We start from the raw sequence: 26,462 nt of genomic DNA on the forward strand, positions 1-26,462 counted from the left end.
CAAAAAAAAAACGCCCTGTCTTCCCATGGATAAAAACGTGACTCCACGCTGGCGAATATTCCACTGGTGGATTTAGAATCCTCCTTGCGGATCCTGTGATGCGTATTTTCCACCTCCTTCATCTTTAGTGTGGAATACGCGTCATCAAAACGCTCGGACTGTGGCAGGTATTTCCTATCTAAATCAATGGGCGTACGCAGATCTTATTGGGCCCCATAACAAAACAGTATGGGCCCCACCCAGTTTCCCAGTATGAGAGCATCAATCACTCCCAGGCAATGTAGAAGGCAAAGCACAACGCTCCAGATTTCTGAGTCAGACTCTGGCTCTCTCAACGACAACAGGCCATAAAACGTGGAACGGGTGCTTCATAAATGTGGCGCTAATTCTGAACAGCGCATTTCCCGATGTATTTTATACAAAACCACTGACATCAGTACACTGCGTCCCTTCTGCCTGCAGCCACCACTAGGGGGAGCTCAGTGCATAGGAAAAGACATGAGCCAATTGATTTGTCTCATCAAGCAGGGTTCTGCGCCAAAGCTGAGGACGCTCCCCGCGCGGGTTGATTGACAACTCCTGATAATATTGCACTTGCTTCCGCTACTGGGGCAGCGGCTGCTTGTGCATGGCTACACTTCTGGGTGCGCTCGCATCAGCAGCGCAGGTGCAAGACTATCAAGACCAGTCCTGTCAATCAAGAGGCAGGGGGAGTGTCCTCAGCTTGCATGATGAGACAGATTGATTTTTACTGATTACGGGCTTGTTCACGCAAAACACGGATGCCGCCCGTGTTCCTTCCGCAATTTGCGGAACGGATGGACCTTTATAGAAATGCCTATTCTTGTCCGCAAAACAGGGCCACGGAATGGAGCAACGGATGCGGACAGCACACAGAGTGCTGTCCGCATCTTTTGTGGCCCCATTGAAGTGAATGGGTCCGCACCCGAGCCGCAAAAATGCGGCTGATGCGGAACAAAACCACGGTCGTGTGAATGAGTCCTAATTCACTCATCTCTACATAGGAAGAAATACAGTTACAGTTGACTGACAAAGAAGCTGTAGTCATCTGTTTGCACTCAGCTCCCCCTAGTGGTGGCTACATCCCATCATGGACATTGGGGGCATATCGCACCTTTCCTCAGAATGGAGTCGGCAAAGGGACGCATGCGCGGTTGCTAGGGTTGCCACCTTTCCCAACAAAAAATACCGGCCAAGTTAAGCCACACCCCAGAGGGGTGTCATAATGTCCCCATTAGTGCCCCCTAGAATTTATAATGCCCCCATTAGTGCCCCAAGTATTAGTAATGCCCCCATTAGTGCCCCAAGTATTAGTAATGCCCCCATTAGTGCCCCAAGTATTAGTAATGTCTCCATTAGAGACCCCAAGTATTAGTAATGCCCCCATTAGTGCCCCAAGTATTAGTAATGTCTCCATTAGAGACCCCAAGTATTAGTAATGCCCCCATTAGTGCCCCAAGTATTAGTAATGTCTCCATTAGAGACCCCAAGTATTAGTAATGCTCCCATTAGTGCCCCAAGTATTAGTAATGTCTCCATTAGAGACCCCAAATAATATTAATGCACCCATTAGTGCCCCCCAGTAATAGTAGTGGCCCCCCTACATTTATTTCTATGAGAGCGCCAAAATTAGCCAAGCGGCGCACTTGGCTATTTTCGGAAGTCTCTTTGAAACGAATGGGAAGCGCACCTCACAACTGCGCCCATCGCTCCATAGAAATGAAGCCATGCCCCCACTGCCACTTTGAGCCATGCCCCCACTGCCACTTTGAGCCATGCCCCCACTGCCACTTTGCCGGCTCCGTTCTAAGGATATGTACGGGTCCCAGAAGAGGGACCCGCGCCTATCAGATATTGTGGGCATATCCTAGTGATATCTGCCCCCTATTTACGAGATGGGAGTCCTCCTCTAATACAAGGCACTTCCTATAGCTACTTTCACATCACATCGGGTTTTGAGATCCGGCAGAGAAAAAAAATCACCCGTTCAGAACGGATCCAGTTGTATTATATCAAAAATGGGTGCCGAATCTGTTTTTCTCGTGTCCAAAAAAAAAGGACCCGGCCCCCTTGACTTACATGGTTTTTGACGCCGCTTAGAGCGGTTTTGTGTCCGGCATGGGAACGCAACAAAACGGAAGGCATTCTGGTGAATTCCGTTAAGTTTTGTCCCCATTGACAATGAATGGGGATGAAACTGGAGCATTTTCCTCCGGTTTTCAGATCCTCTGCTGGATCTCAAAACCCGGAAAAGGAAAACGCAGACGTGAAAGTCGCCTAATGCATTGCGATTGTCCATATTGCCTCCTTTGCTGGCTGGATTCATTTTTCCATAACACATTATACACGGCTCGTTTCCATGGTTACGACCACCCTGTAATCCAGCGGTGGTGGTCGTGCTTGCACACTATAGAAAAAGGACGGGCATCTCTGGTAGTCGGGATAGCAGGACAGAGCGCGTGCGCAGCAGCGACAGTCCCGGCTACCTCGTATCTGCACTGCAGCGGTGGCCCCGTAACCGTAAGATGGAAAAAATGAATCCAGCCAGCAAAGGAGGCAACATGGACAATCACAATACATTAGTAAGGGTCTTGTACATGATAAATGCCATTTGCTGAGAAGTGAGACAACAACCCCTCTAAGCAACTGCTTTGAATCAGCCCGTGCACCAAGTCTAAAAGAAAGCACCCCTCCTACTCCACATGACATGGTTCATTCCACTCCTCCTTTTCCATACACCAAAGAGGTCTCTCCCAGTCGCGCCTGCAGTGACGTCATGCCAGTAGAGTCCCGAGCTTCACTGACGTCAGTAACATGCGCCGTTCCTGCGACGTCATAGCGGGAGACATGGAGGAGCGGCCGGCGAGGGACTGTGACAATTCATTGTGTGATAACCGATCCCAGGTAATGTGCCGGGGGGGATACCGGGTGCAGCCTCAGCCGGCTCTGGCGCTGTGATATTGGGAGGGTGAGGGGCTTCTGGCCGCACGTGTTTGGAGGGGGGATTGCTCATCATGGGGGAGGGGGGGCATACAAAGGCTCTGTGCCCAAACACGTGGAACCGGTGGTAGCGCTGTGTACATGGGCTGCCTCTACTGATGCTTCACATAGGACCCTCTGTGCCTGTGGCCGTCCGAACTACAAGTCCCAGCAGGCCCTGGCATCTGTAGTTTCCCAACAGCTGGAGAGCCACAGGTTGCAGGCTGCCTCTATAGAACATGATAGAGCAAGGTATCTGCTTCTAGTAAGCCACTGTACCTCTGGTATATGTGGTGAGATTTCAGGGGCAATGGCTTAACTAGTAATCACCCGGTAATTTTTTGGGGATAATTGCTTAACTAGTAATTGCCCAGTCACCAGTGAATTGAGCTTCAGTGCTGTGGTAGATGTGTTACTGGACTCGTGCCACCAGAGGGCGCGCTTCTAGGAAAAGTGTGTGTGTGTGTGTGTGTGTGTGTATATATATATATATATGTGTTATTTAGGCAGTTGTATCACGTATTGTGTGTTCACCTCCATTAAAGGGGTTGTCTCAAGATCGAGACTAATCGCCACCTATCCGAGGGGCCCCTCACCGGTTGTGAAAAGGGCACTGCCTTGGATGCAGGATGAGTGGGACTGACTGATATCGGAGTATAGGGTGGCGGTCATGGGGAACGGTGATAAGGGTTGATCTTCTTAGGCAAATCCCATTTAAAGGGGTGACCCGGTCACTGGGGGGGGGTGAACGCTACCCTCTACCTGGTGGTGTAGCGCCCGCTTCTGTCTACAGTCTGTCTCCAGAGTTGGGTTTGGGGGGTGACCCTGCTTTCTCGTTGGCACCCCTAGGTTTTTAGTATCGATGGGGTCCCATCAGTCAGGCATAAATCGTTCTGTAAATTTTGTCATGAGGGCACACCCACGACTGGGGCTAAGCCAGTGCTCACCCCGAAAATGTCTGACAGAAAACGGGGGCCGGTTAGCGAGTTGCGCCCGTAGGAACGGCTTGGGCGGCTATCTTGGTTTTGCATTTTCTTTTTAGCTTCCTGTATTGGCGCAAAGCCCGAGGCTGCCCTACTGAGGTGCGTCAAAAAAGCCCGAGGCTGCCCTACTGAGGTGCGTCAAAAAAGCCCGAGGCTGCCCTACTGAGGTGCGTCCAAAAAGCCCGAGGCTGCCCTACTGAGGGGCGTCCAAAAAGCCCGAGGCTGCCCTACTGAGGGGCGTCCAAAAAGCCCGAGGCTGCCCTACTGAGGGGCGTCCAAAAAGCCCGAGGCTGCCCTACTGAGGGGCGTCCAAAAAGCCCGAGGCTGCCCTACTGAGGGGCGTCCAAAAAGCCCGAGGCTGCCCTACTGAGGGGCGTCCAAAAAGCCCGAGGCTGCCCTACTGAGGGGCGTCCAAAAAGCCCGAGGCTGCCCTACTGAGGGGCGTCCAAAAAGCCCGAGGCTGCCCTACTGAGGGGCGTCCAAAAAGCCCGAGGCTGCCCTACTGAGGGGCGTCCAAAAAGCCCGAGGCTGCCCTACTGAGGGGCGTCCAAAAAGCCCGAGGCTGCCCTACTGAGGGGCGTCCAAAAAGCCCGAGGCTGCCCTACTGAGGGGCGTCCAAAAAGCCCGAGGCTGCCCTACTGAGGGGCGTCCAAAAAGCCCGAGGCTGCCCTACTGAGGGGCGTCCAAAAAGCCCGAGGCTGCCCTACTGAGGGGCGTCCAAAAAGCCCGAGGCTGCCCTACTGAGGGGCGTCCAAAAAGCCCGAGGCTGCCCTACTGAGGGGCGTCCAAAAAGCCCGAGGCTGCCCTACTGAGGGGCGTCCAAAAAGCCCGAGGCTGCCCTACTGAGGGGCGTCCAAAAAGCCCGAGGCTGCCCTACTGAGGGGCGTCCAAAAAGCCCGAGGCTGCCCTACTGAGGGGCGTCCAAAAAGCCCGAGGCTGCCCTACTGAGGGGCGTCCAAAAAGCCCGAGGCTGCCCCACTGAGCGGCGTCAAGTGCAGGGTTCTCCTGAGACCTGTTGGGTCACTGACCGGCACGGTGTTTGTGGGGGCGTCTATATAGTTGATGGTATGAACACTACATGTTGCCCATAGAACCTTTCAGTAGTGCAGCCTCAGGCTTTTGGCCTGTAACTTCAATGGATTTTCTAGTTGGTGTCTCTTAATTAAAGGGGGTGCAGGTTTTCTTATCCTAGTTTTGGGGGGACAACCACCTGCATACAGGATGGCTCTGCGGTAATGTTGTGAAGGCCATGTTATGGACCTGGGGGACATGTGCACCTCCAGTATTTGGGGGGGGCAACAAGTCCCAGCAACTCCTGCTCTGTACTTTTACTTCACCTGAGGAGCCACTTAATGTATATCTACCCTTTCTTTTTCTATGAAGGCTAACGCATGTCGGTGACCGTTATGTCACGTGCTTCGCCCCCCAAAAAAAACCCGTCCATATTTGTGAAGGATGGCTTAGTGCGTTCCACTATGGAACGCCACGCCATTTTATCTCCCTTCCCCCATGGTTATTGGCCGGCGGTGCTCACGTGACAAGGTGAGGCGCGTTCCACCCAGCTCCCGCCCCCTAGTCTGTGACACGCAGACACGTGGTTTGGAAGCTGTCAGAGCCGACGCACGGTCTGTGGGCGTGGTGTCGCCCCATCCCCGGTATTGATTGGAGGACGTTGGTCCCCGCCCATGCTGTATATTAAAGAGGCCGGGCGCGCTGCGCTCTTTTCTGCCGTGTCCCGGGCAGCCGCCATCTTGTTTTTGTGTTAGGCCGGAGCCGGTTGTGCGCGGAATTAGGGGAGAAGAGCGGGGCGCGCCCCGGTGGGATTGGTGAGTGACTCGTCCCAGGACGTAATCAGCATATGCTCCGTGATTCTAACAGCGTCCCTTTGAATTCCTCGGGTGACTAGTACTTTAGCCTCGTCAGCCCGAAGTGTCCTGTCACTGAGTCATCCAGAATGACTGTATAGAGGCAGTGTACCCAGCCCTGCCACCTGTGCCCCCTGTACCCCTCACTTATCCTATTTAGAGTCTATAGGGCATAGGTTTATTTTTTGTATTTTTCTTACATTATTTGCACCATGTTTCCATTATGGTCACCCCAGATTTCTGTTGCCCCCCCCGTGAATCGCCATGGTTACGTAGTGGTTGGCGGCAGTTGCTGTCAACCCCCTTCAGCTAACCGTTGGATTGTCGCCATGTTGATTCGTGTCATTTGAGCCACCCGGGAGCTGTGACAACTTGTGGCCCCTGTGAGTTTAAAAATGTCTGAACTCAGCCCCAGGTATGAAATGTCTGGGGGCGTTGCCGTCTGTACCGCCGGCTTGTGGAGGGGCCCGGGGCACCCCCCCCCCCCCCCCCCCCCAATGTGCAGTGTTATGTGTGTGACGCATTATGACTGATAGAACGAGATACGGGGGGAGGGGGGGTGCTCTGTCCAAACTGGGGCGAGAGGAAAGTGGAAAGTCGTTGCTTTCATTTTCAGAAGGGCTGTTTAGAATTAGGTGGTATGGCGACGACTGCCTGATGTGGAGGCGATGGCCCGGGTCTCAGACTGGTGGCGTCTGCGGTGCCCGGCCTCTGGCTGGCGTGGTGATGACAGCCTGGGCTCTGGCTAATGCAGCTGCGGTGGCCCGGGTCTCGGACTGGCGGTGGCCCGGGTCTCGGACTGGCGGCGCCTGCGATGTCCCGTCTTGTTTTTGTCTACACCCCGTATCTGAGATCCCTTCTAGGTCTGTACAGGAGGCCGGCGTATATAATTATATAGCTCATTGTGATGCCTGGTATAATTGATTTACTTTCGCTGATGGATTCCAGGCCGGGGAGCGTTCACACTGAACCTGACGCCGCCCTAAGCCGAGAGTTTCCTCTTCCTGGAATAGATTAACCCCCGTGTGCCCGGACAGCTGTCACGTCGGGGGATTTCCACTTTGTCGCCGCTCTCCTATTACCAGGGATCTGCACCCCTCGTAGAGCGAGGACAGCGGCTCGTCACATACAAATGACACGAAAAAAGTAAATAAAACGACTAATGTAGACACAAATGTCTGCCGTGAACCTGCACCGTGTGAACTCACCCCTGCGCTGGATGGTGTTGGCCGCAGCTGGTCACACCCGGTCTGATCGAGCCGCGCGGCACCTTACAGGACCTCTCCTTATAGGCGGGTTGTGTGCGGTATCTCGGCCCCGTTCACCTACCCCAGTTTGCTTCAATGTATCGACTTCTCGGTCTTAGGCTACTTTCACGCTGGCGTTTTGGCTTTCCGTTTGTGAGGATCCGTTCAGGGCTCTTACAGACGGTCCAAAACGGATCAGTTTTGCCCTAATGCATTCTGAATGGAAAAGGATCCGCTCAGAAGGCATCAGTTTGCCTCCGATCAGTCTCCATTCCGCCCGCAGCGTTTTGTTGTCCGCTTGACGAAACTGAGCCAAACGGATCCGTCCTGGCACACAATGTAAGTCCATGGGGACGGATCCGTTTTCACTGGCGCAATAGAAAACGGATGCGTCCTCCATTGACTTTCAATGGTGTTCATGACGGATCCGTCTTGGCTATGTTATAGATAATACGGATGCAGACGGTTGTATTATCTGAACGGATCCGTCCATGACTGATCCGCACAAAACGCGAGTGTGAAAGTAGCCTTAGAAGGGAGTCTTTCCCCTTTACTGACCGTTATAGAACACGGACACCGTTATCAGCATTATAGTCGCCATATGTTAAGGCTACTTACTGTTTAGCTTATTTTCTTCAAAAACCACTTTTATTCTATATGCAAATTCGTTCTGAAGGTGCCCAGGGACGGCGGCGTTCAAGCGGTGGGTGCCCAGGCGCCTCGTCGCTGTACATCTGAAACCCCTCCCCTTTCACCCCTCTGGCCCCGCCCTAGTTTCTTCGGATTACCTCCTCCCTTCAGTGTGAAATCCTGCGCCGTGAGTCCGAATCGCCGCGCACAGCATTCGGCATCCGAGCGTTTATTGCGCATGCGCCGGCCCAAACATCCCGATCTAGCCGGCGGCTGCTTCCCAGACCACAGACACCATGTTGCCTCCAGATTTCTATCTCCTGGTTATTTCCCTCCAGCGCGCCTCTAGCTACACTAAAACCAATCGCCACCCGTCAGGGCGGCTCCTTACCTTCCGGTGATGGCGCGCTCGTCTGGCGACTTGGTCTCCCTTCACACGTTCCCCCAGGTAGAATTCGCGCCTCGCCACCTGCAGCCCCGCGGTTGTTGAGAGCGACGCGTTCCCTCCCGGCAGTCTCCTGCAGCGATCTCCCCCTCAGTATGCCATCGCTCGCCCCCCACGCTGTATAGACAGATCGTTATTAGACACCATGATCTGCCGCCGGCCAACGCGTCAAAAGATTTGGATTGCCCGGTGATCGAACGTTTGCTCGTTCATTGAGTAATCGGCGCCAGTATTACACTGCCAGATGATTGCTATCGAGCGTTCATGCGCCAAAAAATCGGAAGGTGTAATACAGGCTTTAGTCTCTGCTTCCGTGCCTGCTCAAGGACTTCGTCTTCCACCGCACTTTTTATCTATGAGTTACGTCGGACACGGAGAGCTAGGCAAATTATTTCTGAAATGTATTATTGTAATGACTTGGGGGTTTTCCGAAATTTATATGCTGATGGCCTATCCTCAAGATAGGTCAAGTGGGGGTCGGACCCCCGCCAATCGACGCGCCAGCACTCCTGTGAGCAGCGGGCATCAGTATTAATATCTTGGAAAACCCCTTTAACAAGTTGCAACACTGTTTCTGCGGTATGGGAACTGAAAAGAAACCAAGTACATGAATGGTCCCTATTTAGGGCTCCTTCACACTTGCGTTGTCCGGATCCGTCGTGTACTCTATTTGCCGGAGGTGCCCGCCGGATCCGGAAAACCGCAAGTGTACTGAAAGCATTTGAAGACGGATCAGTCTTCAAAATGCGTTCAGTGTTAGGCTACTTTCACACTAGCGTTCGGGGCTCCGCTTGTGAGTTCCGTTTGAAGGGGCTCACAAGCGGCCCCGAACGGATCCGTCCAGCCCTAATGCATTCTGAATGGATGCGGATCCGCTCAGAATGCATCAGTCTGGCTCCGTTTGTCCTCCGCTCCGCTCAGCAGGCGGACACCTGAACGCAGCTTGCAGCGTTCAGGTGTCCGCCTGGCCGTGCGGAGGCAAACGGATCCGTCCAGACTTACAATGTAAGTCAATGGGGACGGATCCGTTTGAAGTTGACACAGTATGGCTCAATTTTCAAACGGATCCGTCTCCCATTGACTCTCAATGTAAAGTCAAAACGGATCCGTTTGCATCATCATGAAAAAAAAAAAAAAAAAAAAAAATTTTTTTTTTTTTTTTTTGTTCATGGTAATGCAAATGGATCCGTTCTAAACGTTTGCATTATAGGTGCGGATCCGTCTGGGCACATACCAGACGGATCCGACCTAAACGCAGGTGTGAAAGTAGCCTTACTATGGCAGCCAGGACTTTAGCGTCCTGGGAGCCATGGTAACCATTCAGAAAAAGCTAAACGTCGGATCCGGTAATGCGCTGAAACGACGTTTAGCTTGAGGCCGGATCCGGATTAATGCCTTTCAATGGGCATTAATTCCGGATCCGGCCTTGCGGCAAGTGTTCAGGATTTTTGACCGGAGCAAAAAGCGCAGCATGCTGCGGTATTTTCTCCGGCCAAAAAACGTTCCGGTCCGGAACTGAAGACATCCTGATGCATCCTGAACGGATTTCTCTCCATTCAGAATGCATCAGGATTCTTCCGGCATAGAGCCCCGACGACGGAACTCTGTGCCGGAAGAAAAGAACGCAGGTGTGAAAGAGCCCTAAGTTACTCCCTATTGATTTTTAAGACTGACATAAGTGACGTTTCAGATACAGCCCCACACAATTAGCCCTGGGTCACTTAGGATTGGTAACGGAGCTGCAATACCAGGCACAACCTGTGCACAGGGGCGGTGCTGTTTTTGGAAGAAAGCAGCCATTTCTTTGCAGTCCTGGAGAACCCCCCCCCCCCCCCCTTTAACGGTCAAGACCACTGCTTTCTGCGCCGTCTTGCAGTCTCCTGCGCTGTCTGAGGATGCGCTGAATTTATGCGCATAAAAAGTCACTTACGACTATTTTATTTTTTTAAAAGCGTATGTAAAAAGTCCAAATGCACAGTTTGCGACTTAACGCCGCTTTTCTGGCGCAAAAAAAAGATAAATCTCCCCCGAAGTGTCTCGTGTGACATCACGGATGCTTGATTTTTTATTTTTACCTTCTACCAAACTAAGTCCGCCCAGACCCCAGGAGGGCACAGTGACTTACAGGCATTTACCTGTGAATACTCCCATCATCCTCAGGTCTGCATGGTCGTTAGCACTGGTTTGCAGAGAGCATGCATGTCTGTGTGACCGCCCCTGTACACTATGGGGGGGGGGGGTGTGAATGAGCCCCTTCTGTCAGCTGTGGCAGAGAGATGCTCGGCTTGTCGCCCGTATCTAGCCCTGGGAGAAATGTCTTCCCCAGATGGTCAGTTGATGATGGGGGCACTTGTGATGTCTGAGCTTCTTCTGAAAGAGAGGTATCGCTGTTACTATCATATGGCTTGTCTTTTGGAGGGGGGGGGGGGGGTCACAGCTGTTGCGTGGAGGAGGAGGGGGTTATTGTTTGCCGTCCGCCCGGCTGTCCTGTAATCAGATTCCTCTGCTTTCCGTACAGATGTCCAGCTCGCCGGTGTCTAAGAAGCGTCGCGTGGCCATATCTGATACAAAGACGGGTTCAAACTGCGCCTCCTCCAATTCTGTGAGCACAGAGCAGACAGCGCCAGCCAACGTAAGCATCCGGAGGACGAGGTTAAAGGTCAGGAGCGAGTCTTTTCCCCCGGCGCTAACCCTTATGCGTTTCTTTCAGGGCATGGCTCGGAACGGGAATGAAGCAGAGATCGATGAGGGCCTCTACTCTCGTCAGCTGTGAGTATGAGCCGGCCAGGGCCTGGTCGGGCACATGTAGGGTGGTTGTAGAGCTGTGTGCATGGAGGCCGATCTTCTCAGGCTATAGGATCGTAATTTTTGGGGGCACAGTGTATGAGGAGGGACGTCAAACAAGGTTAACTTAAAGGGGTTGTCCCATCATTAGAACTTATTACCTATCCCGATCGATGGGGGTCTGACTGCTGGGCCCCCCACCATTCATGGCGATCACTCCTGGACCCCATTGGAGGTGGGAGTCCCAGCAGTCAGATACTTATCACCTATTTTTTTCAAGGGCCGATTTGGCATTTTTGGAGCCCCCATTGCACCGCTGATCCTCACTCTCCGCTCAGCAATGCAGCCTTGGCACTTCTTCTACTGCTCTACAGCTATGAAGGCCCCCTTGGGCTCCTGTGCCGCAGGCGGTACGTCCAACCTTTAAAGGGGTTGTTTCATCTGAGATATTGGTGACCTATCGCTGTCTCCAGAACAGGACCCCGAAGTGAGTAGAGAGCAAGCCGCTCACGCACGGCCGCCCTCCATTAGTTTCTGTGGGACTGCCGAAAAGGGTGTTTGCTCAGCTATTTTCAGAACTCCCCAGTGTGCTTTCCTTCACTTTTTGGGGCCCCTCTGGAGATAGGAGAGGGTGTCAGAGATGGTACCCGCACCTATCTGACCTTGATGGAATGTCCTAGCAATATGCCGTCAAAGTCCCAAATGACACAACCCCTTTAAGTCTGTTTTATCGGCCAACCTCTTCATCTCTGGGGCCCCCCAAACACTTTTCTTTGGTTTGCATGGTGGTAAAGTCCGCCCCTGCCTATCCTATAGATAAGTGAGGAGTTCTTATGGTGTAAGAACTGTAAGTGCAAAAATGTAGGATTGTTCTTTTCGTGTGTCCCCCCCCATTTGACATCTCTTGCATCTTTCAGCTATGTCTTGGGCCACGAGGCAATGAAGCGGATGCAGAACGCCAATGTTCTCATCTCAGGGATGGGTGGTCTCGGCGTGGAGATTGCAAAGAACGTTATCCTGGGAGGAGTCAAATCCGTCACCATCCATGACCAGGCAGACACCAAGTGGGGAGACCTCTCTTCTCAGGTCAGCAGACAGCTGTGGACGCCCCCGGCTCCCGGACATTGGCCTCCTCGCGCACAATCACTGATCGTGTTCTCATGTTACAGTTTTACCTCCGTGAGGAAGACGTTGGCAAAAATCGAGCCGAAGTAGCCCACCCCAGACTGGCCGAGCTGAACACCTATGTGCCTATACATGCCTCTACCAGCCCCCTGACTGAAGAATTCCTCTCCGACTTTCAGGTAGAGTAGCCCAGGGGCCGACGTGGGTGTTCAAGAGTTTTATATCTGGTGTTAAAAGGGAATCTGTCAGTGGGACGGGGACCTTTTTTAAAGGGCTTGTCCAGCATGACAAAGTGCTCAGAGTGATTTAAGAGAATTGAAACCCTCGCCAATCTCCTGCCGTTTACCAGTTCGCCGCTGGTGTCTCCTTCCCAGTTTGATGATGATGCAGGAAAGACCGGTTCATCTAGTCACTGGTCCACCTCCGCCAGTAAGTGCCTGATTGTCATGACCCAGGAAGCACTGGAATGGGAGCAGTGAGCGAGAGCATACAGTCTTGCAAATATTTTTTTAACCATTCTGAGCCCTTTGAAATAAAAAAAATACTTTGCCCCTCTGGACAACCCTTTAAAGGCTATGGACGTATTTGGGGCAGTTTTTCATGATTGCGTTGTACTCATTTTGGGCTAAAAATAATTTCTCGCCCATATTCCTTGGGGGACACAGGAAACCATGGGTATAGCTCTGCTCCCTAGGAGGCGTGACACTAAGTGAAAGCTGTAAGCCCCTCCTCCATCAGCTATACCCCTCAGCCTGGAGAAGAGACTGCCAGTTTTTTGCTTAGTGTCCAAGGAGGCAAGACACCCCCTGCTTATGCAGGGTTGTTTTCCTATAATTTTTTATTTTTTGCGTTATTTGTTGTTTTAATTCGATTTTTTTCTACTTACAGGGACAACAGAGGCGCATTAGACCCCTCTGTTTCTCCCGGGGTTGAGTTGCGCCAGTGCCGGTAATTCCGCACTGCCGCCTCCCCCACAGAAGACAAGGTGGACCAGGGCAGCCTCGCTCCCCTGCGTCCCGCCAGCTCAAGGGTCGCCCGCACGCCAAGTCCCTCCCCCGGCTTCCTGCCACTGCGGTGCCAGTAGCTGAAGGGGCGACCCTGCTGGATGGATTGAGGGCGAAGACAGCGTATGGTGAGAGTGGCTGCTCCAGCCTCCCCTTCCTTCCCACTGCTGCTACATCGAGCCCCCCCCCCCCATGGGCATATCGTACCGGCAACCTTACCGGGTATCATTTGGGGGGGACTTTGTCAGGGGAAAAAATTCACTTTATTAGCGGTAGGGCACGAACTCATGCCTTCAGGGACGGCTGTAGGCTGGGGCCGTCTGCCACATCAGGCGCGGCGGGGGGGGGGGGGGGGGGGGGCGTTTTTCCTTGGCACGAACAGGCGCCATAGCTGGCCGGCACTCATCCAATCTTGGGGGTTAAAATCATTTTGCCGCGCGCGCGCGGCTTTGCGTCTCTTCAGCGCGGCAAGGGGTGGGCGGAGCTTCATAGCGCTCCGCTACTTCCGGTTTCGTCGGGCTCCACATCGCATACTGCGTGGAATCCTCTCTACGTCCGATCCTGAAGCTGTTCATCCCCGTGCCGGCTGCCTCTCCTCCACAGCCTCCTTCAGTCTGCTTCCCTTGCTGCTGCCGCTTGCAGGGTCTGGTAGGACTGTTAACCCCCTCCGTGCCAGTACTGTTGTTGGGTGTAATCTCCGTTCCTTTTGCCCTGGGGTCTCCCATAAGGCAACATTTTTTTCCACCATGTCAGACCCTTCTGCAGCTGCCAAGCCTTGGTACCATGCCTGTACTGCTTGTAGGGAACCCTTTCCCCGGGGGCAGTCTGATCCGCACTGTCCTGCATGCCGAGCTCCACCGCAGCCTCACCGCAGCCTCAGTCGCCCGCTGTGTCGCTCCCTGCTTCCTCTGACCCGCCTGACTGGGCTAGATCCCTGTCCCAGGCCGTGGAAAGCCTCACTCATGTCGTGGGCCGCCTAATAGACAGGCCACCTACCCCGCAGGACGCTACTTTTACTGTCGCGCCCTCCGGGTCCACCGCTTCTGCCGCTGCAGCGGGTCCACTCCCTCTTAGTGACCCCTCCCGAGCTAGGCACTCTCAGAAGCGTCTTAGAGTAGAGCGAGCCTCCTCCTCGGATGCCTCCCTCTCCCCGCCACGCGTGCGCACCCAGACGAGCCTCTCCTCTCCAAAGGATTCGCTCTCTGAAGGTGAATTGGCGGTTTCAGATTTGGAAATGGACTCGGCCCTGCCGTCCAAGCTAGCCTCAGCGATGAGTCAACTCATCTCGGATATTCGTGACACCTTTAAGGTGCAGGATGACCCCCCCTAGCTCTGACGCAGCTAGCGTCTCCTTTATCAGACCCAGGCAGGCCTCAAAAGTCTTTCCAATCCACTCTGATTTCTCCTCCGTGGTGTCTAAGGCTTGGGCTCGCCCGGACGCCCGTTTTGTCAATCCCAAGAAGCTGGACATTTGCTATCCATTTCCAGCCGATGTCGTGGCCACCTGGTCGTCCCCACCCAAGGTGGACCCCCCTGTGGCCCGTCTGTCAAAAAACACGGCCATCCCTGTTCCCGACGGGTCCTCTCTTCAGTCAGCGGAGGACCGTCGCATGGAGACCCTTTCCAAGGGCATTTTTGCTGCCTCCGGTTCTGCTCTCAGACCGGTTTTTGCCTCTGCTTGGGCAGGTAAAGCAATCTCTGCTTGGGGTGCGCAGCTGGAACAGGAGTTGGACTCGGACGTCCCCATCCAGGACCTACGTTCCTTGGCCCAGCTTATTATTCGGGCCGGGAATTTTGTTTGTGAGGCCTCCCTTGATGCGGGAGCCCTTATTGCACGCTCCTCCGCCCTGGCGGTTTCCGTCAGGAGGGAGCTCTGGCTGAAAGTTTGGAAAGCGGACTCTGCCTCCAAACGTTCCTTGGCGGGGCTACCGTTTGCGGGTTCCCGCCTTTTCGGGGTCCGCCTAGACGAGCTTATTTCGGAGGCCACGGTTGGTAAAAGCACCCATCTCCCTCAACCCCAAGCCAGGGGCGCCCCCCGCGGACGCCCCGGTGCGTCTCGTTTTCGGTCCTCCCGCAGGACCTCTGGGGCTCCCCCCGCAGCTGCCGCTTCGGCCCCTCCCCAGGATAAACGTAGGAAGCCGTTTTTTCGGGCACAGCCCTCCTGGCGCAGGCCGCAGGCTGCCCGCACACCCGCAGCAAAGCAATCCTCTGCCTGAAGGCGCGCCCCCACCCACCCGGGTGGGGGGCCGGCTCCTCCTTTTCAGGGACATCTGGATGGCTCACATCTCCGACGCCTGGGCTCTCGAAATTGTGTCCTCAGGATACAAAATCGAATTTGCGTCTTTCCCTCCAGATCGGTTCTTTCGCTCCCGCCCCCCGCGGGACCCGAAAAGCGCGGCTGCGTTCTCCGCGGCTGTTCAAGCCTTACTGGACAGAGGGGTGATTACCCCCGTTCCTCTAGAGCAGGCATGCTCAACCTGCGGCCCTCCAGCTGTTGCAAAACTACAACTCCCATCATTCCCGGACAGCCTACAGCTATCAGCCTACAGAAGGGCATGGTGGGAGTTGTAGTTTTACAACAGCTGGAGGGCCGCAGGTTGAGCATGCCTGCTCTAGAGGAAAGGTTCCAAGGGTTCTATTCGAACCTCTTTGTAGTTCCCAAGAAGGGAGGTTCGGTGCGGCCCATTTTGGACCTCAAAAAGCTCAACCGTTTTCTCTTCCTTCGACGGTTTCGGATGGAGTCCCTCCGTTCCGCGGTGGCTTCCCTGGAGCAGGGAGATTTCATGTCTTCCATCGATATACAGGATGCCTACCTCCATGTTCCGGTAGCCCGGTGTCACCATCGCTTCCTCCGATTCGCCGTGGGGGACCTCCACTTCCAGTTTGTCGCCCTTCCCTTTGGGCTGGCAACAGCCCCCCGGGTGTTCACCAAGGTCCTGGCCCCGGTTTTGGCCTTACTCCGTTCCAGGGGTGTTTTTCTGCTACCGTACTTGGACGATATCCTCATCAAGGCTCCGTCCCTTTCCCAAGCGGTTGCCAGCGTGGATCTCACTCTAGAGACTCTGGCGAGATTCGGTTGGGTCATCAACTTCCCCAAGTCCTCCCTTCCTCCCGCCAGACAACTGGTCTTCCTGGGAATGCTTTTAGACACGGAAGCGGCGGAGGTACGTCTTCCCTCGGAAAAACGTCTGACCCTCCGTCGGGCGATTCAGGGTCTCCTTCTCCACCGTCGACCGTCCTTCCGCTTCTGCATGCGGGTCTTGGGGCAGATGGTTGCCTGCTTCGAGGCAATCCCATTTGCGCAGTTTCACTCCCGCCCTCTCCAACGGGCGATCCTCTCCTCCTGGGACAAATCGCCGGAGTCTCTGGATCATCCCTTCCATCTATCGCCTCCGGTACGGTCATCTCTCCGCTGGTGGTTGCAGTCCCCTCTTCTGGGCAGGTCCTTTCTGCCGATCAACTGGTTGGTGGTTACAACCGATGCCAGTCTCTTGGGCTGGGGAGGCGTGTTTCCTCCCCGATCCGTCCAGGGCATTTGGTCTCCATCGGAGTCCAAACTCTCGATCAATGTCCTGGAGCTGAGAGCGGCCCTTCTGTCTCTGCGACACTGGACTCATCTGCTGAAGGGTCATCCAGTTCGTGTGCAATCGGACAACGCCACGGCCGTGGCGTACATAAACCACCAGGGGGGCACTCGCAGCGTTGCAGCAATGCGGGAGGTCACCAGCATTCTCCGTTGGGCGGAAGCCCACGTCCCGGCCCTATCTGCAATTTTTATTCCAGGGGTGGACAATTGGGCGGCGGACTTCCTCAGTCGCACCACCGTCGACCCCGGCGAGTGGTCTCTTCACCCGGAGGTGTTCGAGGCCATTTGCCTTCGTTGGGGCATACCGGACGTGGACCTCATGGCCTCAAAATTCAATCACAAGGTCCCCGCATATCTGTCCAGGGCCAGGGATCCGGGAGCCTGCGGAGCCGACGCCCTCGTTCTTCCTTGGCGAGGCTTCGCGCGCCCATACATATTCCCTCCCATCCCTCTCCTGCCCAAGGTCCTTCGGAAGATAGCGGCGGAAGGCGTCTCGGTGATTCTGGTCGCTCCGGACTGGCCCCGCCGGTCTTGGTATGCCGACCTCATGCTGCTCCTGGCAGACGCGCCCTGGCCGCTGCCCGCCAGGGAAGATCTTCTCTCTCAGGGACCGATCTTCCACCCGCGTTTAGGGTCCCTACGTTTGACGGCGTGGTTGTTGAGACCACCGTCCTGACGCGTAGGGGTTTTTCTGCGGACGTCGTCCGCACCATGATCCGCGCCCGTAAGCCGTCCTCTTCTAGGATCTATTATAGGACCTGGAGGACCTTTTTGGGGTTCTGTGCCGATCTGGGGATTCCTCCGCTCCGCTTTTCTCTCCCCACCGTTTTGTCCTTCCTGCAGAGCGGACTGGCCCAAGGGCTGGCCCTTAGTTCTTTGAAGGGTCAGGTGTCTGCGCTGTCCATTTTGTTTCAGCGCCCACTGGCCCCCCTTGGTCCTGTCAAGACCTTCCTTCAGGGTGTGGCTCACGCGGTTCCCCCGTACCGTCCTCCGGTACCGCCCTGGGACCTGAACCTGGTTCTCTCAGCGCTCCAGGCTTCCCCTTTCGAGCCTCTGCGGACGGTTTCCTTGCGACTTCTGTCCTGCAAGGTTATTTTCCTTGTAGCCGTCACCTCTCTTCGGAGGGTGTCCGAATTGGCTGCACTCTCCTGTCTGGAACCTTTCCTAGTGTTCCACCAGGACAAGGTGGTTCTTCGTCCGGTCCCTTCCTTCCTTCCTAAGGTGGTCTCCGCCTTTCATCTGAACGAGGACATCGTTCTCCCCTCTTTGTGTCCTTCCCCTTCCCACCCGCGGGAGAGGGAGCTTCATCGCCTGGACGTTGTCAGGGCGCTCAAGGTTTACCTGGAGGTAACCAGCTCTTTCAGGCGTACTGACTCGCTCTTTGTGGTTCCGGAGGGGTCGCGCAGAGGGATGGCGGCATCCAAAGTTGCTATCGCCCGTTTTGTCAAGATGGCTGTTACTGAGTCTTATCTCGCCAAGGGCAAGGTTCCGCCCCTTGGTGTTACCGCTCACTCCACTAGAGCGGTCGGGGCTTCCTGGGCTCAGAGGAATCGGGCTTCTACGGAGCAGATTTGCAAGGCGGCCACTTGGTCCTCCTTGCACACCTTCACCAAGTTCTACAGGGTGCATACTCATGCGTCGGCTGACGCTGCTTTAGGCCGTCTGGTGTTGCAGGCGGCAGTTGATTGATGCCTCTGGTGTTGGTCTAGTTTGTTCTGGTCCCTCCCTTCTGGGACTGCTCTGGAACGTCCCATGGTTTCCTGTGTCCCCCAAGGAATATGGGCGAGAAAAGGAGACTTTTGTATTACTTACCAGTAAAGTCTCTTTCTCGCTCTTCCTTGGGGGACACAGCACCCGCCCTTCATTTGGGTTACAGTTGTGGTTCCGGCTTGGTTGCCCCCGTTGGGGCTCGACAGTTCTTTTTTCCGGTTGGTGGTTATCTTTCACTACTTGGACACGCAACTGGCAGTCTCTTCTCCAGGCTGAGGGGTATAGCTGATGGAGGAGGGGCTTACAGCTTTCACTTAGTGTCACGCCTCCTAGGGAGCAGAGCTATACCCATGGTTTCCTGTGTCCCCCAAGGAAGAGCGAGAAAGAGACTTTACTGGTAAGTAATACAAAAGTCTCCTTTTCAGTTGGTCTTCATTAAAAATCTTCAGTCGTTTTTTTAGATCCAAGGGTTAAAAAAAAAACAGTCCTGAGTTCCGTTAGCTGACGGCTCATGTTTAGTTATTGTCTCTGAACTCCTGACCTCCTAAACATTCATTATGGCTAAACTCTTATCAAACTGATAAGAATATGGCTTAAATAAGTATTTGAGGAGATTTTCAGAAGATCAGAGATTAGAGCTACACATGAGCTGTCAGCTGATGGAACCCAGGAGCAACAGTCTGCAAATAGACAGATTTATTTATTTTTGTTAACCCTTGTATCTCACAAATGGCTGAACATTTTTAATAAAGACCGGTTTAAAAAAATATATATTTTTAGCCCAAAAAGGACCCCCGAGGGTGTCCATAGCCTTAACATTTTGGGCCTCTTTCAGATGAAGTAACAATGCTGATTTTTGGGGGTTTATTTGCACCCACTAAACAGCTTGTCAGTGCCCCGGGTGCTGCTGGAGCTTATGGTAACTTCCCTGTGGATCTGACAGGCAGGATCCTGCTACGACGTTGCTCCGGAACGTCCAGTCAGGATTTCCTCTGTAACCTGCTTTTCCCATTTTGTGCTTTGGCTCATTATTTTTCTGTCTTTCCTTCAGCTTGTGATTCTCACTGATTCCACACTAGACGAGCAGCTACGAGTAGGCGACTACTGCCATGGACACAGCATTAAGTTCATTGTGGCCGACACCAGGGGTTTGTTCGGGTGAGTGCTTATTGCTTATGCTGTAGCCAGTGGATGTATTTTCTGTATTCTAGCCAAACACATTCCAGCCTTTGGCTGGAAAATACAGGGTTTCTTTTGGGGGGGGATTTTTAAACTAACCTACCCTCAGATAGTGATGGCCTATCCAGATCGGTGGGGGGTCCTACACCCTAGGCACATCACGTTCATTAGTCACATGGCCTAGGCGCAGCTCAGCCTCATAGAAGTGAACGGGGCTGAACTGCGATACCAAGCATGGCCTCTATACTATGGACAGTGCTGTGCTTGGTGAGTGCCTTCTCAAACATCTGATCGGTGGAGGCCTGGTTCTCGGACCCCATCAAGCAGATACTAATGACCTATCCAGAGGATAGCATGTCTGCGGCCTGCTCTAAAGAGTTTTACTGTAGCAGGACTCTGCAGAGTTTACTGTAATTTCCTGATTGTATTCTGTACTGAATATTCCTGGGTTTTCCCCATTGCAGGCAGCTGTTCTGTGACTTTGGTGATGATATGGTCGTCCTGGACCCCAATGGAGAGCAGCCCTTAAGTGCCATGATTTCCATGATTACAAAGGTATGAAAACCTGGGGGGCCTGGTTGTTGTAAATTAGAATTTGTATTCCCCCAAATATACGGAAAGACCCGTTCTGTGCTGCACAGAATAACAGCCTGAATTCGCATGGCATATGTACCATGAACAGATCCCGGTGCATATGCCAAAGAATCCCCCCCAAAGTACGGTTTAGTCTTAACATCAGAGCCTGTGCCACTGTATTGCTTTACGGAGGCGTACTTTAGAGAATTGCTTTACACAGGGAGAGGAGGCGGCCATTAGAGCCACGTTTTATATGTGTGTTTAGTGATCATTAAAGTTTGATACGATGGGGTATGTTTTCTTAGGATAACCCCGGCGTGGTCACCTGCCTGGATGAGGCTCGGCACGGCTTTGAAACCGGCGATCATGTAACCTTCACTGAATTACAAGGCATGACGGAGCTCAACAACCATAATCCTGTGGAAATCAAAGTGCTAGGTATGATCGTCCTTCATACGTCTCCTGTATCGCAGTAACGTGTCCCTAAATGCTTGTGTGTCTGCGAGTTGCATCATCCCTGTTCTTTCCCCGCAGGACCATACACCTTCAGCATCTGCGACACAACCAAGTTCACAGACTACGTCCGTGGGGGCATTGTCAGCCAAGTAAAGATGCCGAAAAAAATCAGCTTTGTAAGTGTCAGACCTGTAATCAGACACATTATCTCCCTGCTTCAGTAAATATATCCTACGTGTTTTATTGTCGTCTTTTGTCTAGAAACCCTTAAAGGAGTCCCTCCAGGAACCCGAATTTCTTATTACAGACTTCGCCAAGTTTGATCATCCATCCCAGTTGCACCTGGGCTTCCAGGGTCTGCACGCCTTCCAGAATAAGAATGGTCGCCTTCCAAAGCCACGCAGTGAGGTCAGGGTCTTTTACATTCAAGGTTGTGGAGTTTTTTTGTAATAAACCCATTTTTATTTATTAGATTTTTTTATGATCTTTATATTGGTGACAGGCTGATGCTAAAGAGTTTCTGACCCTAACCAAAGAGATCAACGAGAAATTATCCGGATCTGCAAAGCAGGAGGAGCTGAAGGAAAGCCTTCTGAAGAAGCTGTCTTTCCAGGCCACCGGAAACCTTGCCCCTGTGAATGCCTTCATTGGAGGTTTGGTGGCACAGGAAGCCATGAAGGTACTGCACGCATCCAGCAGGCTGCCTGCGGGTTGTTATGCTCTGGTTGTACTGATGGGTTTTCTCTCTGCAGGCTTTGTCAGGGAAGTTCATGCCAGTCATGCAGTGGTTGTACTTTGATGCCCTAGAATGCTTGCCTGAAGAAAATGAAGATTCGCTACTGAACGAGGAGATCTGCAAACCGGTAAGTGCTCTCCTCATTAACTTTTTTTTTTTCTTTTTAAACTTTTTATTAAGCCCCTTCAAGACGAGTGTCACGCTCCAGACTCGCAGCTGTGAGTATGCAACATCACCCGTCCTGCCCTTCCAGCACTGCAGGGGGTCGCATAGCGTTTTATTGATTTATGATGGTATGTAACCCTTACAGGTCTGGAATGTATTGGATAACACTGACCTAATGCAGTCAGTGTTATCCAATACATTCCAGAACTGTAAGGGTTACATAGCATCATAAATCAATATAATGCTATGCGACCCCGGCAGTGCTCCAGAGTTCAGGACGGGTGCTCTCCCTGGCACGCGCTGTGAGTCCGATGCGTGGGACCCGCTTGTGTGAAAGGCGACGTACGCCTTCAGCCTACTAATACATATTCTGATTTCACTCCCCCCGACAGAAAAAATCTCGATATGATGGGCAGATTGCCGTTTTTGGATCCGACTTTCAGGAGAAGATTGGCAAACAGAAGTACTTTCTGGTAGGTGCCATGCCTTCTTTTTCTCCCCTCAGTTACGGAGGACACAGATGGCCCACTGGGCTGATTAGTGTATTATTTTATTGCTGCGGGTGCGAAATGGAAGTAATATTGGTGTTGGTATTTCCTATGCAGGTTGGTGCTGGCGCCATTGGCTGTGAGCTGCTGAAAAACTTTGCTATGATAGGCCTGGGGGCTGGACAAGGCGGTGAGGTCATTGTGACGGACATGGACACCATAGAAAAATCCAATCTGAACAGACAGTTCCTCTTCAGATCCTGGGATGTTACGGTGAGTGCTGAATTACTGATGCTTTTTAGAGGGTTAAAGGGGTATTCCTATGTCGCTAGGATATGCCACCAATGTCAGATGCAGGTCCTACCTCTGGGACCCGCACCTATCTCAAGAACGTGCCGCCTAATTGAAGGAGCGTGTAGCATGCATGAGCGGCATGCTCTCCATTCATTTCAATGGGAGTTCTGAAAATGAGCGAGCGTGCTCAGCTATTTTCCGAAGTCACATGGAACTGAATGGAGAGGGGTACCACACAAGCACCACTCCATTCACTTCTATAGGACTGCCAGAGATGGCTAAGCCAGCACTCGGCTATTTTTGGCCATGTCATAGAAATTAATGTTGGGGGGATGCACATACACGGCTGCTCTCCACTCACTTTGGGGGTCCTGTTCTGGTGATGGGTGTAGATCCTGCACACTTTGGTGGCATATCCTAACGCTATCCCACCAATATCTCAAAAGGGGCCAACCCTTTAAGATGACCAAACTCCTTAAAAAAAAAAAAAAAAAAAAAAGTTTGTCAAACCTGTCAGTTTCGGCAGATGTCTGAGGGGGAGAAGTGTCGGGCTTGTTGGATTTCAGCTTGCCGAATGCCTTGTCCTCATAAGGACAGGCTACCACCAGAGGAGTCTGCCTGCTGCTTCTCCCCCTTTTTCCCATTTGCAGACACATGCACCCTTGGCCGAGGCGAGCATTCATGTGTACGGGAGCGGGCTAGTGGAGTGCATAGAATCTCATTTGGTTTCCAGTCGGCTGACTTCTTGTTATTTCCTGTCATGTTGCAGAAAATGAAATCCGAAACTGCAGCTGCAGCAGTGAAACAGATGAACCCAAACTTGAATGTCATAGGACACCAGAATCGTGTGGGCACGGACACCGAGAAGGTTTACGATGACGATTTCTTTGAAGCGCTTGATGGTGTGACCAATGCACTTGACAATGTGGATGCCAGTAAGTAGACGGCGCTTATTAAGCCATCATTTTATATTGGGTTATGTTCCAGGGGAATACAGAGGCACCGCACCTGTTTTCTAGAGGAGTCATGGATGCAACTGGTGGGCAGAGAGGCTGCAGTATTGAATAGACCACCTTGAGATTAGGATGCCTTTCTATGGTAGGCAGTAGTGCATGAGAGGTGATGTCACTTAAAGGGATCTTTCTTTATGACAGACTTGTATCTCTGCCTTTATTTGGATGACCCTTACAGTTCTAGGGCCAACAGTTACTAGTATACGGCAGTTTTGTTGCCTCTCTGGATCGATACGTTTTCCAGGATTGTATAACTGATGACCTGTCCTCTGGGTAGGTAATCAGTACCTGATCGGTGGGGGTCCGACACCCGGGATCTCTGCCGATCAGCCGTTTGAGAAGGCACCGACGCTGCTGCCTTGTCCATGCTCGCCAAGCACAGCGTCATACATTGTGTAGTGGCCACGCTTGTATCGTAGCTCAGCCCCATTCACTTCTATGAGGCTTAGCGGCTCCTAATACATGTGACCGATGAACGGCACTCACAGGAGCGCCGCTGCCTTCTCCAACAGCTGATCGGCAGGGGTTCTGGGTATCGGGCCCCCACCGATCAGATACTGATGACCTATCCAGAGTATAGATCATCAGTATAGAAGTCTCAGAAAACCCCCTTTAATGATCTGTGTCATGAATATTGGTTGACTAAATTTCACTTTACATACAAGAGGCGAGGGCAGTGCACGGTACCCGCCTGCTCTAGCGCAAAATGAATTGGTTATTTTGGCAATACCTGTATCCTAGTAAAGAATTACCTCTGAATAGGGGCTAGTATTTCTGGGGCTCGAGCGACTAGAAGTTGCGTTAAACCATTTAGTTCAGTCCTGAAACCGGCGGTCTGACTAACTTCTCTGTATTTTGTGTCTGTAGGGATGTACATGGACCGCCGTTGTGTGTACTACCGTAAGCCACTTCTGGAATCTGGAACTTTAGGAACCAAAGGGAATGTCCAAGTTGTGATACCTTTCCTCACAGAGTCCTACAGCTCAAGCCAGGACCCCCCAGAAAAGTCCATACCTATATGTACCCTGAAAAACTTCCCCAATGCCATTGAACATACCTTACAGGTAATTCGATAGAGGCGTGGCTGCGGGGAAACTGTTTTATATGTAATGGCCCTGGTCTGCTCTTTGGGAAAATAAATCACATTGTTGGGGTACGATTCCCAGCACCCAGGAAGATCAGCCTACGGCCTCTGCATCATGTACCAAGCACAGCGCCGTCCAGTATAGGGTGGTTGTACTTGGTATTGCTGGTCAGTTCCCTTCACTTGAATGGGACTGGGCTGCATAAAGGACATGAGAAGGGTTAAACGTGACATCACACGCCAATAAAAAAGCCGCAGCTGATCGGCAAGGCTGCTGGGAAGTAGACCCCAGTCTGTCCCAAAAAACTGCCTCCGAGACTTGCAACTATTAGGACTCTTCCTGCCCCTCCTCCATCTACCTGATTAGGCGGCCTGTGCATCCAGACAGAAGTTGAATGGAAAGATGGTCACTAGAGATGAGCGAACTTCTGTTTTAAGTTCGGCGTCTAAAGTTCGGCTTCCGGTTAGCGGAGGATCCCGATATGAATTCCGAATTCCGTTGTGGTCCGTGGTAGCGGAATCAATAATGACCATTATTGATTCCGCTACCACGGACCACAACGGAATTCGGAATCCATATCGGGATCCTCCGGAAGCCGAACTTTAGACGCCGAACTTAAAACAGAAGTTCGCTCATCTCTAATGGTCACGAATCTACACCTGTCTCAATTCTACTTTGGGACTTCTGGGGTCCCTGTTTTCCTGGTAGGTAGGACCCCAATTATCAAACCTTTTGTCTTTGAATCGGAGGAAAACTCCTCTAAATGCACACGAGCAGCAGCTATGTGAATGCTTCATCACAGTCCACATTTGGACCCCCTTAGGAAATGTGATGGCAGAGGTGAAATAAAGTGTATAGATGTGTCTGCGTAATTATTAGTAGGGTTGGGTTCATACACAGCGTTTTTGGTAACAAGACGGTGGATTTTCATGTATTTTAGGCAGAGGTAGATTCAAAAGGACTTTAAAGGGTATGTGCAGTGATTTTATACTGATGACCTATCCCCAGGATAGATCATCAATGTCGGACTCCCAGGACCCCCTGCCAATCAGCTGTTTGAGGAATGCTTCTTCCTGGTCATTACACTAGGTGATGTCTCGGAAGTGCAGTGTCATGACGCGCTTTCGCTCCTTTCACTTGAATGGGGCGAGTATTTGTAATTGCACTACGCTGCCGCTCCACAGGAGACAACGCATGGAGTAACAAGAGGAAGCAGCGCTCCATACATAGAGCGCGCCGTCTACTCGTTAAACAGCTGATCGGCAGGGATCCCGGGTGTCAGACTCCTCCGATCTGATATTGATGACCTGTTTGACCAGTAGGACATCCCCTTTAAGATACTTCTCCTTCCTGCTGAATTCACCACTTCTGACTCAGAAATGCCCGCCATTCGAGAAATCGCCCATTAGAGAAATTATTCTAAGGGTGCGACCACATTGTGCGATTTGTGTGAGATGAATGGAGGTGGATTAGTACTTGGAATTAACCATGTCTTTTGTGTTTGGTTTTCAGTGGGCTCGGGATGAATTTGAGGGACTCTTCAAGCAACCAGCAGAAAATGTCAATCAGTATTTAACGTGAGTTGCAATCTTCTTTTTTTCTCTCTCTCCTTGGTAAGGATGCGGTGAGTGACTGCCGTTTTTCTGCTGAAGCCAGATTTATTCTCCGCTTGTCGTTTGAGTTATTTTTTTTGTTCTAAAGGAATGCTGTAGGCATGACTGATCTGTAGTGTTGTGCCTACTACTTTTCATATTGGCTCTCGCCTAAGAAAAAAAACACTCTAGTGCCACCTAGTGGGGGTGGCCACCCTATATGGCCAAGACCCAGCAACATGACTTGGGCTACTTTCACACTGGCGTTTTGGCTTTCCGTTTGAGATCCGTTCAGGGCTCTCACAAGCGGTCCAAAACGGATCAGTTTTGCCCTAATGCATTCTGAATAGAAAAGGATCCGCTCAGAATGCATCAGTTTGCCTCCTTTCCGTCTCCATTCCGCTTGCAGCGCTTTGGTGTCTGACGAAACTGAGCCAAACTAATCCGTCCTGACACACCATGTACAGTTCTGTTCAAAATAATAGCAGTCAGACATCAC

The 26,462-nt window shown here is 52.3% G+C and overlaps 1 protein-coding gene across 2 annotated transcripts in view; it reads left to right on the plus strand.

Annotated features, from left to right (window-relative positions):
- The first annotated feature begins 2,819 nt into the window (after positions 1 to 2,819).
- The window catches only part of UBA1 (ubiquitin like modifier activating enzyme 1), a 33,509-nt gene continuing 9,866 nt past the window's right edge, over positions 2,820 to 26,462 (plus strand). Inside the window, exons 1-17 of one of the 2 annotated variants that reach the window (XM_040442784.1) lie at positions 2,820 to 2,925; positions 10,689 to 10,802; positions 10,881 to 10,939; positions 11,872 to 12,040; positions 12,124 to 12,258; positions 19,431 to 19,537; positions 20,023 to 20,113; positions 20,440 to 20,572; positions 20,669 to 20,766; positions 20,852 to 20,998; positions 21,093 to 21,269; positions 21,343 to 21,453; positions 21,884 to 21,964; positions 22,097 to 22,252; positions 23,043 to 23,208; positions 24,154 to 24,350; positions 25,884 to 25,948. In XM_040442784.1, coding sequence (XP_040298718.1) covers positions 2,836 to 2,925; positions 10,689 to 10,802; positions 10,881 to 10,939; positions 11,872 to 12,040; positions 12,124 to 12,258; positions 19,431 to 19,537; positions 20,023 to 20,113; positions 20,440 to 20,572; positions 20,669 to 20,766; positions 20,852 to 20,998; positions 21,093 to 21,269; positions 21,343 to 21,453; positions 21,884 to 21,964; positions 22,097 to 22,252; positions 23,043 to 23,208; positions 24,154 to 24,350; positions 25,884 to 25,948 — 2,096 coding nt within the window. In that variant the 5' untranslated portion in view covers positions 2,820 to 2,835. Of the gene's footprint in view, positions 2,926 to 5,657; positions 5,810 to 10,688; positions 10,803 to 10,880; positions 10,940 to 11,871; positions 12,041 to 12,123; positions 12,259 to 19,430; positions 19,538 to 20,022; positions 20,114 to 20,439; positions 20,573 to 20,668; positions 20,767 to 20,851; positions 20,999 to 21,092; positions 21,270 to 21,342; positions 21,454 to 21,883; positions 21,965 to 22,096; positions 22,253 to 23,042; positions 23,209 to 24,153; positions 24,351 to 25,883; positions 25,949 to 26,462 lie in introns of those variants that run through there. The other variant, XM_040442785.1, reaches the window with a different exon arrangement.

This window comes from Bufo bufo, chromosome 8, assembly GCF_905171765.1.
Source record: "Bufo bufo chromosome 8, aBufBuf1.1, whole genome shotgun sequence".
Taxonomy (NCBI): domain Eukaryota; kingdom Metazoa; phylum Chordata; class Amphibia; order Anura; family Bufonidae; genus Bufo; species Bufo bufo.